The sequence below is a fragment of the Elephas maximus genome, chromosome 27 (genome assembly GCF_024166365.1).
Source record: "Elephas maximus indicus isolate mEleMax1 chromosome 27, mEleMax1 primary haplotype, whole genome shotgun sequence".
In the NCBI taxonomy this organism is placed as follows: domain Eukaryota; kingdom Metazoa; phylum Chordata; class Mammalia; order Proboscidea; family Elephantidae; genus Elephas; species Elephas maximus.
The window spans coordinates 23,061,081-23,078,850 of NC_064845.1; the positions used below are offsets into that span (position 1 = coordinate 23,061,081).

Sequence of the window (17,770 nt, forward strand, 5' to 3'; positions counted from 1 at the left end):
TTTCACTGGCTAATTCTTCTCAAAAGTAGACTGCTGGGTCCTTCTTCCTAGTCTTAGTCTGCAAGCTCAGCTGAAACCTGTCTGCCACAGGTAACCCTGCTTATATCTGAATACCAGTGGCATAGCTTCCAACATCACAGCAACATGCAAGCCCCCACAGTATGACAAACTGATAGATATGTGGGAGTTGCAGGTTTAGACACTCATAAGAACTCCTTTCTATGTAACTGTAATATTCTAAAGGGTGGTTATTATTTTTTATTTTTAGAGTTATCTTAGACAAAACATAGAAGGTTTATAGTTATAGAATATTAATGCTATCCGTATACCTTGCCAATATACAAGTAGTGGTGTGGTGGTTAGGAGTTGTGAGTGCAGAAGTAATGGAGGGAGATGCTGAAATACATTAATTTTCTGGTCTAACGTGGTGGTAGATCAAAGTATTAGAGTAAAAAATTGATGTATCAAGAAAGAGTTTTAAATATATTATTATAAACTATAGAAGGTGAATGTGGTGGAGTATTTTGGATGAGGATAGTGATAATGGTGGCACAATATGAAAAATGTAATCAACGTCATTGACTTGTAAAGTGGAAGACGTTGTGTTGGCAGATGTTTTGGTGTGCATGTTTTCATCATAATAAAGAGAAAGAAAAAGGAAAAAGAAAAAAAAAACACAGCTGTAAAGGCAAGCCAGCAGAACTAAAAATAAATATTTCTAGCAGGGATTGGGAATTGAGGAAGGACAGAGAGAGGGGCAGTGACATGAACAAAGGCTTTTATATTTGTTAGTTGGGAGTCAGCAGGTCTTTTTAAAGTTGATAAAGCAGGAAGCAGAGGCATAAGCATATTCTCTAATAACTTCACCATCCTGTATGGTAGCCATTAGCCGCATGTCGCTATTGAATTGTTAGAATTTGGCTGGTATGACTGAGGCACTATTTATTTAATTTTAATTAATTAAAATTTATAGCCACATGTGGCTGGGATGATCGTATTGGACAGCACAGATACAGAACATTTTCATCATCACCGAAAGTTCTGTTACACAGCACTCTGATCTAAAGTTTGGAAGACAATTATCAGAAGAATAAAACCCAGAAATTATTAAGGATGGTCAGTTCTTGGCACTGAGGCTGAGGGGAGATGGTGGGAGGCTTTTACTCTTCATATTATGCCTCCTTTATGCATTGAATATTTATTATATCATATTTTGTTATATGCCTAGAACTTTCACCTCAACATTGGCTACAACAGTCCATTTCCAAAGGATTTTTATAACAGTTTTTTGGTTTAGGGTTTTGAGTGAGACTTATTCTTACAAATTCTAATAGTCATATTTAAACATAAGTTGTTAAGAGCTCCAACTTTCCCTATTTTCTACCTACCATCTGTGGCTTTGATAAAATAAAAAAAAATTATTCTACTTCACAAAATTGAATTGTTTATCATCTTCCAGACTATAGCTTTACTTCTTAAAGGCTTGATCCTTTGATTTCTCTGATCCCTAAAGAGAGTTGTTAAATTTCCTTGACAGTTATTAAAGTTAGAACTTCTCAGAGAGGAGGTGGAGGGGCATTTGTTGGGGCAGCAGGTGGCATTTGAATGTCTCCACGTAACAAGGAGTTGGCAATGCCATTTCATAGAAGGAGTGCTCCATGTAAGGAGTTGGCAATGCTACTTCATACAAGGAGTGCTTCATGTAAGGAGGAGCTGGCAGTGCCATTTCGTAGTGAGTGCTCCATGTAAGGAGTTGGCAATGCCACTTCATACAGGAAATGCTCTGTGTAAAGAGGAGTTGGCAATGCCATTTCATACAGGGAGTGCTCCATGTAAGGAGGAGTTGGCAATGCCATTTCATACAGGGAGTGCTCCACATAAGGAGGAGTTGGCAACGCCATTTCATACAGGGAGTGGGAGACAATGTGTGGGGCACATGCACATTTCAATTTGCATTTTTCAGCATTTGGCTTTTTGGTAACAAAGAGTATCTGTTACTTTTCTAGTTAAGTAAAACCAATAAAAAGTAAAACCAATAAAAGGTGGGTTAAATACAATAAAATTGATGTTTGACTCTAACCTTTTAGGAAAAAAAGACCAAAGTCTCTGATAAGGCCTGTAAGGTCCCTTACCAACACATTTCACACTTTTTCCCCTTTATTCTCTGCCTTACAATCTGACATTCTTTTAAATTCTTCCTATCGCTGGCTTTTGCACATGCTGGCTTCTCTATGAGTTGGAATCGACTCAGTGGCAATGGGTTTTTTTTTTTTTGGCTTCTCTATCTGAATTGTCTGACTTCGACCCAAATCTTTTTCTGAAGGTGTGGGAGTGATAATGGCATTTTGACTAGTTACCTCCCCTACATCCTTCAGGCCTCAGCTTAAACACTGCTTCCTCAGAGAACCCTCTGTGGCAGCCTGTATGTTCCAAAGATGGTCTTAACTATATCTCCCATCCGGTGTCCTCTTTCTGCAGTGTGACCTTGCCACGCCCTCACCAAGAGGAGATGTTGATTTCTGCATCCCTTTGAACTGGGCAGGCCTTTGTGACTTGCTTGAAGAATAGGATGCAGCAGACGTGGCATTCTGGCACTCTCAAGAGGAAGCCTCAAGAAGACTTGCAGCTTCTAACTGGGTATCTTGGAACACTCACCCTTGGGATGATCTTTCTTGGAACCTAGCGCCTTACTCTGAGAAGTCCAAACCATATTGAGAGGTGATGTGCAGGTGGCCCAGCCAACAGCCCAAGCTGAGCAACCTGCCAACAGCCATGTCAATGAGCTATCTTGGAGGTCCAACCCATTCAGATGACCACAGCCCCAGCTGACATATGACTGCAACCGCGTGATAGGCCCCAAGCAAGACTTGTCCAATTGACCCCAGTCAACCCACAGAGCCATGAGATAATATTGTCTTAAGACACTAGGTTTGAAGGGTTTTGTAACAGAGCACTAGACACCCAGCACATCTTCCCAAGACAGGCGAAGTCCCCATTAACACTCCCAAAGCATCACGTTTCCATAATAACTAATGGTAATAATACAGCCTGTCCACTCTGAGCCAGGCACTGGTCTAAGTTCTTTAAAAATTTTATTCAGTCTTCACAAGAGCCCTGTGAGGGAAAGAGGCATTTTTAATCCTTTTTAAGCTACAGAGGCAAAGTAGGTTAAGAACACCTCCCTTCAATACTCAGCCAGGATGTGAATCCAGTAGCCTCTTGGTACTGGCTACTCAGAGCACTTCCTGTGGTTTTTAATAGTACCTGTATCTTTGTAATTATTTGGTTAAATGTCTCTCTCTTTCCAACTAAACTGTGAGCTCCATGGGAGCTAGGAACGTGTCTGGTTTTGCTCACGGTGAATCCCGTGTCCAGAATGTGTTCAGTAAGACAGGTAGACCATGGTGGCTTCTAGGGAGCTCATGTTCAGCAAGAAAGGGATAAAATGCCAATTGTTTCATTGTTCTGTATAATACCCATCTTGTAGTTCAGAGGCGAAGTATGTATGTGGAACTCAGGAGAGTACAGCATAATGCTTGGGAGTGTAATCTGTGAAGCAGACAGATCTGGGTTTAGATGTTAACATGAACACTCTGAGACCTTGAGTAAGTTAGTTAACCTGTCTATAGTCATCATTTATTCATGTCTAATATCAGATAAATACCTTCCAGTTGTTGAAAGGATGAAATGATATGCAGTGACTTAAGCACAGTCCTTTGCACACAGCCTCAACAAAGAGGTCCAGTGCCAAACATAATAGGAAATTCTTTCGAATAACTGAAAACGTTAAGGAGCCCTGGTGGCGCAAGTGTTAAGTGCTGGGCTGCAATCCGAAATGTTGGCGGCTCAAACCCACCCAGCAGCTCTGCAGGACAAAGACCTGGCAATCTGCTTCCATAACGATTACAGCCAAGAACACCCTTTGGGGCAATTCTACTTGTCACATTAGGTTGTTATGAGTTGAGAAACAACTCGATGGCACCTAACAAGAAAAATGGAAAATGTTGTCTGCTCCTATCAAACATTAATCAAGACATGAGCAACCACTGAAAATGCTAGAAAGATATACCCAGCTTGAGCATTCTCACTCAGTGGGTGGGTAAAGCAGAGCTATGCTGTGAGTGTACTAACATTTGCCTTTCTCATGTATTGACTAAACACTTAATTAAAGATCTAACAAATTCAAAGCACCTTACCATACACGATGAAGCTACAGGATGAAGTTTTCATATGGAAACATTTGCAAGCTGGATGACGTCTCCCCATTGAGCGCATGCATGTCCCAACTCCGTGCACGTGAAGAAGAGCAACCTTCAGCAGATTTAGGTAACACCTAACCGAAGAAGACCTCTATCCCCATGCCCTGGCCTCTGGGGCACACCTGCCCAGAGATGAAGGAGGTAAGCATTTTGGGTTTACAGACCTTCTTTCCCACTATCCAGAAGCCACAGCTGCTGAAAGCAGATAACAGGCCAATGCAGAAAACACACCAAAGCCCATGGACATCTTAAGTAGAGGATGGATTTAACAAGAATGTGCAAAGAGGAAGGAGAATGTACTTGGCGTGTTCACAGATGCCTCAAGATTTACTCTGTGGACATGCCGTCAACACGAGTGCTGGAAATCTGAACCCGGCTTGACTCACAGGTTGTCAGTGTGAACTTTTATTTCCATTGAGCTGAGAGGGTGTTTGCCAGTCTCTGTGCATTTTCGTCCAACTCTTCCTGATTCTGTGTCCTCAGCGCCTTACCAGTTGTTTTCATCTTGCTTCTGATCACACTTTCCCCCGAACTGTGAGTGATGTGCAGAAGTACACATCAGCCAATGTAAGAGGGCGTCATTTGCATTTAGGACAGGTACCTTAAATGGGCGCCCCCACGTAAGGAATGCAGATGACATAAGGAAACTATGTTATCCCAGCTGTCACAATGTATGAAACCCAGGTGTGGGCTTTCCGTTTTTGTTTGATTAGTGGGGGTTATAATAAGGCCTTCACAGGTTCAATCCCAGAGCAGGCCAGCTGGTTTTCTGCAAGGTAAAACTGCTTATAAAGGTCATAAATTGTAACCTTGGCCCTAGCCAGCTTGATAGATTTCAATGGGAGAAAGAGAAGAGAATAGCTCAATGAGCCCATGAATACATAGATCGATGAGCCCATGAATGCATGCTCCACTGACTGGGGTCATCATGTTAAATGAAGGTTGGCACAATACTGGGACAGGACCTGGGCAGACTCAGGAGAAGCCCTGCAACTTTGGGAACAACCCCCAAAGCAGTGTGTCTGCTTTTTTCCATCACTCAGCTTATTCCTTTGAAGAGATGTGTCCAAAGAAGGTTGCCTTTGTAGTGCGGCACAGCAGAGCTCCCAATACCACCCCTAACTGACTCCATGACACCGGGCAGTGCATTTTTTTTTGTCTGCAACTTGTGCATCTGGAAAAGAACGTGTCAGACCAAGTGCTCTCATAGGCCCCTTCACGTCTAAAATTTGTGGATTCTAAGCCTGAATAAACTACTGCAAATTAAACGATGAGTTATGTGTCAGAATCAGCATTTATACGGTGCTTGCCGTTACTGTAAGTGTACCAATTTTTTTCCCCAATTTCATTATACTTTAAAAGTCATTTTCTATGATTTCTGGAGTTTCGCCTTGAATTGAATATCACTATTTACTTACCAGCTATGTTCAAGGATTGCTAACAATAATCTAAATGACACATAACTTTATTTCTCATTCTATAAATCTACTTTTAATTCTTTGCTATTTTCTACTTTTTTTTTTCTTGTAGAGTTAATCTCAAAGTTAGTCTACGCTACTGGCTGGCTGTTAGCTGGGGTGTGCGCAGACCCCTGTTATCATTCATGTGACAGGTTTCATTTTCTAACTGGAATTACATCCATAAGAAGGGGCAGTGAAGATGGGTACCTTAGAATAAGCAAACTGTTAGAATGCAAATGACAAGAACGGAGCAAAGGAATTATTTTTTAAAAGGTTATTGAGGAGCAATTGGAAGAAATGAACTGACTACATCTGCCTGACCATCTCCCGAACTGTAAGAAAATAACTGTTAAGATAGCAAGCTGAAGCCTGCACACCCTTATCTGGCTCACGCACTTGAATCACTGAAAAGAAAATGGACAAATAGAAAAGTGGCTGCTGAAGACTTCGAGAACGTTTAATCTTCTGAAATTTGAAATCTACTTTGGTTTGGGAGCAGTGGTAATTAGGCTGCAGGGTCCAGTATCGCTTCAAATCTAGCACCAAGTTTCAGTGACTTGAAAAATAAAAGCTTGGATTAAAAACTCAGCTGGCTGTAGGAAAGCTGCACCTGCTCAGCCCCTCTACCTGCCTTCAACTTACGTGGGTGCCATCTGATGGCATGCTTCACTAGGGTGCTAACGCAGAAGGATCGAGGGGACGCTGTGGGTGTCTCGGTTTGCTTTACAGCCAGTCAGCTACCATTACCTAAACTGTCAAAAGGTTATAAAAGGAAAACAAAGTCAAGCCAGACAAGTACCTTAGTTTTGACAAAGCTGCTCAACAAGTGACTGGCTCCTCATGACACAATGATTAAGCACTCACCTACTAACCGAAAGGTTCGCGGTTCGAACTCATCCAGAGGTTCCAGGGGGAGAGACCCAGCGATCTGTTCCTGTAACAGCCTAGAAAATCCTCTGGGGCAATTCTACCCTGATACATGGGGTTGCTGTAAGTTGGAATCGACTCAACGGCACCTAACGACGAGAGTAGACAGTATTTTGAGCTAGAAGTTTTTAAAGTTTCATTAAAAAGCATGTACTGCTATTGGAGAAATATCATAAAACATCTTTTTAATGTGAACACTACTTCACACAATGAAAAACTATTTACAATGTGTTGCTTCCAGATTGGTTGCTTTTACATGGTATGGATTCCCATTTGCTGACGTAGCACGTGTCTTCAGCCAGGGAGCTTCAGTCCGATTGCACGTTTTCCTTGTACGTGATGGCTCTCCAAGGTGCCCTGGGAATTTAGGGAACCTGCCCGATTACATTGTCCTTAGCAATTGTGGCTCAGCAAGCACACCACCAAAATCATCTACAACCCAGAGACCCTGGCAATCACACATAAGTAAAATGTACACGTTAGTTTTTTTTTTTTTCCTCCAATAAATACTAACTTGACGATCCAATCCATTTTCATCTTAAGAAAGTTTTCAGTTAGGAAAATGTCTGTTTCTCAATGGAGCTAGAGAGGATACTCTTCTTCACACCGGAACTGAGTTATGATGTCTTTGTATACAAATATAGCATGTTTTGGCCAGGAATATAATTTCTTGTCAAGGAGTTTATTTGCCTTCACACGCAGGATTGCTACATACATTCACAGTTTTAACAGACTGTAATTAGCTATTCCAGTTGTGCTTGAAAATTCCAAATATTATTTTCATTAGTGAGTGCAAAGCAAACGTCCCATGTGACTACAATTGGTCCTAGAGTTATGAACTCCATAACGATTGATAGAAAGTTCCCTCATTCTCCAGTTTCGTCATGTGCTTTTTCAGGTATGACTTCCAGGCTCCGGCGTGGCTTCTGGGTGTCGGCGTTTTCGGTGCCTGGTTTATTCAGTCCACAGGAAACAGCAGCATAATGGATTTGTTTCAGGTTCTCCAAAGTCTCGTTCTTAGCGTATTTCAAAAGATCTGCTTGTCCCTGTAACAGAACACGCAATTAAGTGGTATTAGATATGATAGGACTTACTACTGTAGCTTGACAATATAGCTCTTTCACTGAAAGAGAAATATTTTGATTCAGCAAGAAAGTGTATTTATTTCTTATTGGCTCTGCAACTGAATAGGTCAATTTTACTAGAAAACAAGTTTGGTTTTCCAGTTTTCAACACCAGACTTAAAGAAGCCTGCTGTCTTTCTAGCCCTTTCCATCATAGATCTGTAGAGGGTTCTCTGTGTGTACATCTTTCGTTAACTGTTTGGCCAGTCTTTGTTTTTTCCTTTTAAGATTTTTTTTTTCTAACTTTCCATTCTGAAATAACTTTAGATCGGCAGAAGGTTACCAATGTAGTACAGAGAGGGCCTGTGTACCTCTTCCCAGCTCCCCCAAGAGCTACATCTTACATCATTACACACAAAGGTGTAGAGTACAATATCAAAACCCGGAAACGGACACTGACATAAGGTGTGTGTAGTTCTCTGTCACTTTATCACATGTAGATTCATGAAGCCACCACTGTAATCATGACACATATAAAGATCTCCCTCTGCTATGACTTTACAGTCACACCCATGCCCCCTCCCCTCCACACCCTTAACTCTTGGCAACCACTACTCTCCTCTCTCTCTAAAGATTGTTTTTAAAGCCTACACAGCCTTCAGTAACAGTAGTAGGCACACAGTAGGTCCTCAGTGAGTATTTGCTGAGTGAAAGGATGAAGGAATGAAGTTTATACTCTGGATAAACCTTCTCAGCCAAACTGTAATATCTTTTGTGAGGGTTGAACATTGACTTGACATATATGCAGCCTAACACACATATAGGTCCGAAAATGTGGGGTGCATTGAGGCACAGTCAGTGAGATTCTGGAATCTGAGCTGATGACGGGCCAGTGCTTTGTTGTGAGGGCTGAGGGCCATCCTGTGCATCACAGGGTATTTAGCAGCATGCCTGGCTTCTATTCACTAGATACCAGTAGCACCTCCTCAGATGTGACAACCAAAAATGTCTGCAGACATTGCCAATACCCACTGGGGAGCAACACTGCCCCTGGTTGAGAGCCACTGGGCTGACATCCCTGCCAGTGATTTCAAGGCCACTGAGAGAAGAGGTGCTATGATGCCCCTTTGGTGGATACCCCAACATTCTCACTTGACTTTGTTCTATTTTTCCTTTCCGAATTAACCATCTTTCCACTAATATTTCTTTCTACTTAGGCTATTACCTTTCCCTCTTTCTTGTTCTCCTTGGTCACTGGCTTTTTTTTCCTTTCCTCAGGCCTTCCATTGGTTCTACTATTTTCTTTAATATTCCTCTAGGGTTTGACTCTTTGTCATATTTTTATCCTTGGTACTGTCCCTTCTTCCTTCCATTCTGTTTTTTTTCCTTTTCTTTCTGAACTGCCTCCCAAATGCATGTCCCTTTAAAGTACACCCACCCCTCACTTATTGACATGGTTAGGTTCCAAAGACCAGGTTGTTAAGTGTAAATTGGCATTATGTGAAAATGGAGAATAACCACATCAGATCACAAAATGGAGGATGACTACATCATTACGATAACTGCCGAATTACATCATTATATAACTGCCAAATTACATCATTATATAACTGTCAAACCACTGAGAATCATGGCCCAGCCAAGCTGACACATAACCATCACAGCCAGTGTTTCTCTCACCTCACACCTCGGTGTCCATTACTGCCAGACTTACTTTGTTAGTGCACAAAATAGACAGATGTTTTACTATTGTCATATATGCAAAATGTCAGAGAGATAGTGGATACATGAGGAGTGGGTGAACTCCCATACAAAAGAGCTTGGAGCCAGCTGCAAAAGGTACCAGCTAAGGACTTACCTTGGCAGACAAATGGATTATAATCAAATTCAGGCTCTGGTGAGACCAAACTGCAATGCAATTTTAAGCCACCATGAGGCCTGACTCCACAGAATAGTTTGCTATTTACCACTTACCATTTATAATTTGTCTGCTTTACAGAGACCCTTAATTAGTAGCTATGAATAGATGTTCCATTGCTTAGTTTAACTGAAGGAGCTTCAGTTTTGTTCATTCTTACTGATTGCTGAACTCATATATTGAAATTTCACTAGTTCTGATGTCTTTGTGTATAAATAATAGCATATTATGCCAGGAATATAATTTCTTGCTGAAGCGTTTATTTGCCTTCATATGCGAGATTGCCACATAAATTCACAGTTTTAATAGGCTGTAATTAGCTACTCCATTCTTTTAAATACCAAATATTATCATTATTAGTGAAAATTAGTGGATCTTTGTTTGAAATGCCCACCTGCCATTTCCTCTTGCACTTAACATGCCCCAAACTGTGCTCCTGATACCCTGCTACAGCCGCCAGCCTGCTCCTCTGTTAGGGCAACTCTGTTCTTATGGAATCTCACAGCAAAGACCTTGGTGTTATCAGGGTTCCTCCTCTTCTCCTACACCCTTTATCCCCAGGTTCTCAACACTTTTCACCACCCCATCTGCCACCACTGTGGTCTAAGCCACCACATCATTTCTCTGGGTTTACGGCAACACCCTGACTGGTCTTCCTGCTTCCCCCTTCTCAACACATCAGCCAGAGAGATCTAACTAAAACCCACGTCAGAACATGCTTCCCTACCCCCATTAGGACTCCTCAGTGGCTCCCCATGTAGCTCAGAGTGAAAGTCAAAGTCCTTTCTCACAGCCCTATAGGGCCTGTGCCTCTGCCTCCAGCTATCCTCATCTTCTCCAGCTCCTCCTTGTCCACTCAGCCCCAATTACACTGGGGTCCTAATGTTCCTCCAACACACAGGTCCTCCCTGGCCTTAGGCCTGTGCACTCCTGGCTCCCTCTGCAGGGGAGGCGCTTACCACAGAAACACACATGGCTCGCTCCCTCATCTCCTTCAGCTTTACCCTGAGGCACGCTTCTCAGTTATGCCCTCCCTGACAGCTCTATCCACAACAGAAACTCCTGCTCCTGCCCACCGATCTCCTTTCCCCTTCCCTGACTTGCCTTTTCCATCCCCTCTACAGGTAGTCCCTGACTTATGACGGGGTTCCATTCCAAAGATTCCATCATAAGTCAGTTCTGACGCAGGTTGAATACCTCGTGTTTTTATTTATTTTTTTTTAACTTCATGTTTTTTTAGTTTTAGTTATTATTGCCTCTTATTATCAGTATCTTTATAAATCATGACATGAACATCTGTGAGTCAACATCTGAGAATAACATCACCAAATCCCGTGACACAACACTGCATGTAGTACACAACATTAACAATAAGATGCACACACAAAAAAATAAAGAAGTTGTAAGCGTGGTTCGTCACAACTTGAAAACGTGATGAGTCGAGGACTACCTGTATTAACACCTGACACACTCCACTGCTCTGTGTACTGTCTGTCTCTCCTGCTCAATGCGAGCTCCATGAAGGCAGCCATTTCTATCTCTTGGTCCCTGCTGATCCTTGTGCTTAGAGCAGTGCCAGGCACACAGTGAGGGCGCAACAGATCTCTGGGAATGAATGCAATTATGTACCTAAAATGTGAAAGTCTCCCTTTTAACTGTCACATCTGCCCGAAACAATTTGTCTCTTTCTCTGCATTTATATATTTTATATTATATTATTTTATTTTTTACATAAATGGGATCAAGGCTTCTAATACTGTTCTTCAGTTTCCTTTTTTCTCACCAAAAGCCATGTCTTGACAATCTTGCCATGTCAGCAGATACAGCTTGACCACAGGGTGACAGGCTATTTAAAAAGAGGAATCACAGATGATGTGGGATAGTCACTGTGGCAACAACAGATGTCTTTATCTGACTGAATCTTAGGTCTCCCAAGCCCAGACAAGTCATGACAGCATTTTGAAGGCCTTCGGCCATTATCCAGAGCGGGCACAAAGCAGCCTCACTGGCGATTAACCTGGGTTTGGGGAGCTGCTGAACTCTGTCCACATCACCTTTATTTTGACCTATGTATCTAAAGCTACACACCTGGCAGGTCTTTTTGAGTCGCATCATCTAGACTGGGTAAAGAACAATTCTGAAAGAGGTGGTAGTGTTGTAGCTGTGTTCACATCTCACTGCTTCGAAAGACACAGCAAAGGCTACTTAAGAAACTGCCAGCCATCCACACCGGGTGCTGGGTTTTGAAGACTCCTTATCCAATGCTTTCAGGCGAGAAACTCAAAGCCTGCTCGGTTTCACATATTCCACTCTGAATTTCACAACAACTCTATTTGGTTTTCATCTTGAAAGATGTGTAACAATCTTCGGTCAAAATATTTAAGGCTCTTACTTTGACTCAAAAAATGATCTTTAAAAGGCATAGCTAAGGGCGGTGGCTGCATTTCTGCGGCCCTCGCTGTGAGCCTCGGTGACTGCACTCTTTGTGGTTGTGCACGTGACTTACCTGGGACTGGATCAGCCAGGAAAGGAGGACGGCAGATGCCAACGCCACCCAGCACCCCAGCTTTGCTCAACACTTGGCTAATCACCTAAACTTTTTTTTTATAATCACAGAACATGTCAGAGATTTTAACATATTAAAACTATGTCAAGGCACAACTGTTTGGGCTGCATAGTTTTCGTAACCAAAATTAACAATCACAAATCCACCGCTTTTATTTAGACACAGAGCTAAAAACAATAGGGGTTCTATACTCCAGTTAACTTTTTAAAAACCCTTTTGTCAAACTATCAATTAGAGAAAAACAAAGTTGACTTAATTCTGAGGTGAGTGATCCAGTGTGGCCACTAGCCACTCCCTGGAGCCCAGCACACACTTTCCTGCCAAGTAACACTCAGTGGGAGGGAGGAGAAAGACGAAGACACTCACACCATTCTGGTAGTCTGAAGGAGGCACAGAAATAGTCATACTTTTTTTTGTTTTAATGTAAACAGTTTGACCTCACCACGTCTGGGGCCCACACTGATATCTGGGCTGTTCCGGGGCTGAAGGTCCCAAGCAGAGAAGGTTCACCTGGACAGGTGTGGACTAGGCAGCCTCCTTCTGGGCTTCCTTGTCCACTTGGGAACACAGAGAGGAAGAGAGCAGATACCATCTGTCTCCCATAGGGATAAGACTGACTCTGGGATAAAGCAAAGGGGGCAGATACTTGAAGGGCACGACGGCCCAAAATGAAGAAGACAGATGGTTACCCTAAGTGACTCTGACACCAGCCCACATGCTGGACCCTTGCTTGGTAGTTTGATTTGCACATGTCTTACGTCTCCAGTGAAACCATCGTGCCTTCTCTTTCCTGTCAGCCTACAGATCTCCAAGGGGCACCCTCAGCATCACTCTGAGGTGATGGCATAGCCAGTACAGGCTTCCTCTGCTGTCCCTCACCTGAGCATCTTCTGCAACTAAAATCAGGGAATTTAACCTGCAAAACCCTAACGCGATCTCATGGCCATGAAATAAACGCCAGGTTGGCAGGAAGTCAGAGGTTCTTCACTGGTTATTTATCTTGCATAGCACAGAATGAGGCTGCAAATATGGTGCCTTTTAATAAATACTCTGTGGTCACTGTTTTGGGCGATGGGAGACTCATATAGAAACTGAATATATTCCAATCTGGTATTTCATAAGAGGAGTCTCTGGGTGGTGCAGTTAATGCACTTGGCTGCTAACTGAAGGTTGGCACTTTGAGTCTACCCTGAGGCTCCTGGGAAGAAACGCCCGGTAATCTACTTCCAAAATATCAGCCACTGAAAACCCTATGGGGCATAGCTCTACTCTGACACACATGGTACTGCCATGAGTCAGAATCGATTTGACGGCAACTGCTTATTTTATAAATATTCAGGATTACAGGCCAAAGGCACAAGCCTCTTTTCAGAGTGCTATGGAAACTATTTAATGTTGTATTTCTTAAAGCCACAATTGAGCACAAAAGGGCTGCAGATGTAATCACAGTCATAAGTTTGAAACCACAGGCTATGATATGTCAAAAGTTATGTATGCAGGAATGTCTACCAGCAAAGCCTTTTGGAAACAAGAGTTACTATTTACTGAGTGACTACTATGTGCCAGGCACTGTATTAAGCCCTTGACAAAGATTATCTCATGAGAGTCTCTTAACTGCCAGGAAGGTGCAATTACTATCCCATTTTATAAATGAGGAAACTGAGTTTAGAGAGATTAAGGGCCTTGTATAAGATAGAGTCTAAGCAGAAAACGTTTTGTTTTCTTTTTGGATAAACTAAACCATGGGGCCCAAACTAAAGAGTTGAACTCTACATGTTACATATTATACCTTAAAGCAAGCAGAGTGAAACAGCCCACCTTTTAAAATACCCAGCATATCAACAACTGTGCAGACAATTCACTCTTCCTCTGCTTAAACCCAGGAAGAGTTATACAGATCTCCAATTCACATTTGTTGAAGGAGGAATGAGTAAAAAGCTGAATGAATGGGCTGCAGGAATCTTGGCTACTGATTCTAAATCTTCCACTCATCATGCATTGACAGCTCCCCTCTCAAGAGGGCTTCTGAGGCCGGCTGAGAACGTAGCACATTAATCAGTTAAGGGAAGGCTGTGACCTTGGCCAGCCCTTCCTACTGAATTTCAATAAACTTTACCCTTGAAAAAAGATTCCTGATCATCAGAGTCACCTAAACCTAGAGCAACAGGGAATGTTTATTAAATATTAAATTTGTTTGAAATAGTCCATTATTTTTTCTGTACTTTTGCTTCCGCTTCTGTACCCTACACGTTTGACAGGAGTGGAACGTGTTGCCAGTAAACTTGCCTCACAACAGCAGGAAGCCTGTCTTCCCTCACCCAAGGGTTTGACTTCCACCCTTTAAGGGTTAAGGAGTATTGACAGAGGTGATGTAGGGGCTCTGTGTGAGAGTAAATGAATAGTGATGTAAGCATGCTTCTTAGTCCTTGATTTGTTCTTAATCTAAAGAGACGTTTCGATTGCACAATGCAGTGTCTTGATTATGCAAGCATGGAAAGACAGTGAGTTGATCTGAGGGCTATCATTGCCCCTTGATTTTCTCCTCACCTTTTTGCGCATATTTTGGCTACTTCATCACATTAACAGTGATTCTTCAATTTACCAATGATTGTGCTCAAAAGTTTGTACAGTGGTTGATCATTTTCGATTTTAAATGTAAGGTTAAAGTTAATTTACACCAGAATGAATGCCTTTCTCCTCAGATGAGACGTTTTATTTAATTCAACAAAAATGGAGGGTGGGGTGCACTCAGGCAGAACTGTGGTGGAGGTGGTGTCTGAGTTGGGCTTTGACAGAGAGCAGGAAAGGATTTCAGCAGGTCAAAGGCTGGGGAGGATGCTGTCTTCCATACCAAAGTGACCACGACTCCAACAAATGATGCCTTAGAGCCTAACCATCATTTCTAAGTTCTAAGCTTTCTAAGTTCCAATTCTAAATACATCTCTTCTGCTACAGACCTGGCCATGGGAAGGGCGAAATGCATCCTGGTGGTGAGCAGGTGGGAGAGGGACCTCACCTGGCTCAGAGCTGGTCACTCTGATGGCAGAGATGGGGGGAGGGGTTCAGGAGAAAGGCAGTGTGAGTCTCAGCACAGCTATTTGAGCCCCTAGGCAATGAGCAAGCCATAGAAAGCAGTGGGGGCAAGCAAGTTTCTGGCTGAGGAACAAGGGCCAGAGGTGAGGAGAGTGAGGTACAACTGCACAGAGGGGGAAGTGAAGGGTCGGGGGACACTGAGATGAGCAGGGCCAGACTCCTGAGTGTGAAAGGCCCCAAAACACTAGTAAAAACAGAGCACACACATAGGTGCTTCCTTCTCACTATTTCTTTTAAGCACACCTTTTGTATAATCGAACATTAGCTGAATAATCAACAAATTCCACATTAGGGAGATCCAAATGTTTGAGGTGCTGTGTTTTAAATGGATCAGAAAGAACAGCCTGTCTGATGATAATCGCTATTGCAGTTTGATTTTCTGGACCATTCTGGAGAGTTTTCACATACTAAATACAGAAATGGCATTCAGTCAATTACAGTTTTTCAGGGAAACAGACAACATAATGCACCACCTATAATAAATAAAATAACTAAAAGATATTAGCATCGATAATGAAAAGCAGTCATATGTAGACGGTCACGGTAATTTACAGAAAGGAAAGAGATGTTAGTCTTCAAAGTAAATACTGTATCTCAGATAAAAACGAAGGAAATCAAGATTAATGTCTTACCAGGCACAAAATCTATCTGATTTATTTATTTTTTTTGGCAGGAGTCTTAACGTTTCTAAAAAGAACAAATCTCTGTTTTCCCGGGTTTAGTTTCTAGTATTCTTTCTGAGGTAGAGTGGTCTAAGGCCGGGGGGAGCTAGTCTGACAGTAATTCATCTGGAAAATATCTTGGGTTGTTACAGCTTACTGTAAGTCCAAGATACAATACAGATGCTGTAAAAGCCAACATGATTTTGGCCTATATTAACAGTAAGATAACGTTCAGACTGTGGGCAAAATCAGACCTACTAGTCTCACTATGGGCTGACTGGACCACCCTGCCTCTGAAGTATGGTGGTAATTCTGGCTACCGCATTTTATGAAGGGCACGGACAAACCAGAGCCGTCAGAAGACCATGGGAAGAGATGGAGTGGGGCCTAGAAACCATCCCATCCAAGAATCTGTGGAAGGTTGAGCACGTCTGACCCAAATCAGTGAGATGACCATTCTCAAACATATGAAGGCATGCTGAAGAAGAGAAGAGGATCATTTCATGCTGCGTTGAGGGCATTATTATAATTAGTAAGTAGAAGAAGTTATAAGATGACAAATTCTATATACCATAAGACAGAACATAACTGAAGTTGCATGACAATGAGCAGGCTGGCAAGGGAAGTCGATAACTTCTTAACTTCGGAGGTATTCTAGTGCAAGTGGTAGGCGGTTGGATTTGACGGATTTATGGTCTTGTGAGACCAAGTCTTACAACGCCTCCCACGCCCTTCTAAGGGAAACTCCTTTATTCACAGTTTTTGTCACTGTGGTCGATTATTTGCAAGGATGACCACCAGTAATTCCTCCTAACCCAGTATAGGTATGTTACTCCTTCAATTAAGAGATAGGGTCCATTTCCTCTTCCCTTGAATCTCGGCTGGATGTGAGACTTGCCTTAATCAATAAAACATAGAGGAAGTGATGCTCTATGAATTTGAGGCTTTTACAGATCTGGGTTCTGATTTTACTCTCTTAGAATTCAGCAGCCATATAAAGGGGCTTGGGTGGGACTACTAAATAATTATGGACCATGTAGAGAGAAAAGAAGAAGAAGACAGAGAGAGAGTGGCCTAGCTAGGCCCCAGCCATTCCAATCACCCCAGATGAGGTATCAGCCATGTGAATGAAACCATCTTGGATGTTACAGCCCCAGCTGAGTTCCCAAATGAATAAAGCTTCATGAATAATAGCAGCTAACACCATATGGAACAGAAAGACTGTCCAGTTGAGCTCAGCCAACCCACAGGATGAGGAGAATAATAAATCATTGTTGTCTTAAGTCACCTATTCTGGAGTGGTTTGTTATACAGCAACAGATAACTGAACCAGTCATTTAAGAAGGCCATATTTTATACCATGTGACAATACATTTCTGGCCACAGTGGACTGAATCCAAGGGTACTTTACACAAGACAAGGCTTAAAACTTTAGGACCTCTGGTCTGGAGCTAAAATGACAGGCTCAGCCAGTAAGATTTCCTCTCTTTGGAAAGTGAACTAGGAAACATGGGGGGGGGGGGGGGGGGGAGGAGCTTATAAGGTGCAGTAAGGGCCAGACCAAGCCAAGGCCAAGTTATAAAGCAGCAGAAACTGAGTGAGCAGAGAGAGCTGATTGGCAGAGGGAGAAGAGCGAGCAGATGCACAAAGACAAGTAGAGAGACAACAGGCCTGCGGAGAGAAGTAGCTACCTCTGGAGTGGCCTGGGTTCTGACAACTTTCCATGAGGCTGAACTGCAGTTTCTGGTCTCAGAGTCCCCAGAGTCCCTGTCCCTCTCCTGCCCCTCCTGCCCCTGCTCTGAGAACAAGCCTGAGTGAGTG

General features: G+C 42.6%; 1 protein-coding gene across 2 annotated transcripts in view; it reads right to left on the reverse strand.

Moving 5' to 3' along the window:
* Nucleotides 1-6,097: 6,097 nt before the first annotated feature.
* The window catches only part of PLCL2 (phospholipase C like 2), a 214,500-nt gene continuing 202,827 nt past the window's right edge, over nt 6,098-17,770 (reverse strand). For both annotated transcript variants that reach the window (XM_049870667.1, XM_049870666.1), the window contains exon 7: nt 6,098-7,692. In XM_049870667.1, coding sequence (XP_049726624.1) covers nt 7,513-7,692 — 180 coding nt within the window. In that variant the 3' untranslated portion in view covers nt 6,098-7,512. The remainder of the gene's footprint in view (nt 7,693-17,770) is intronic.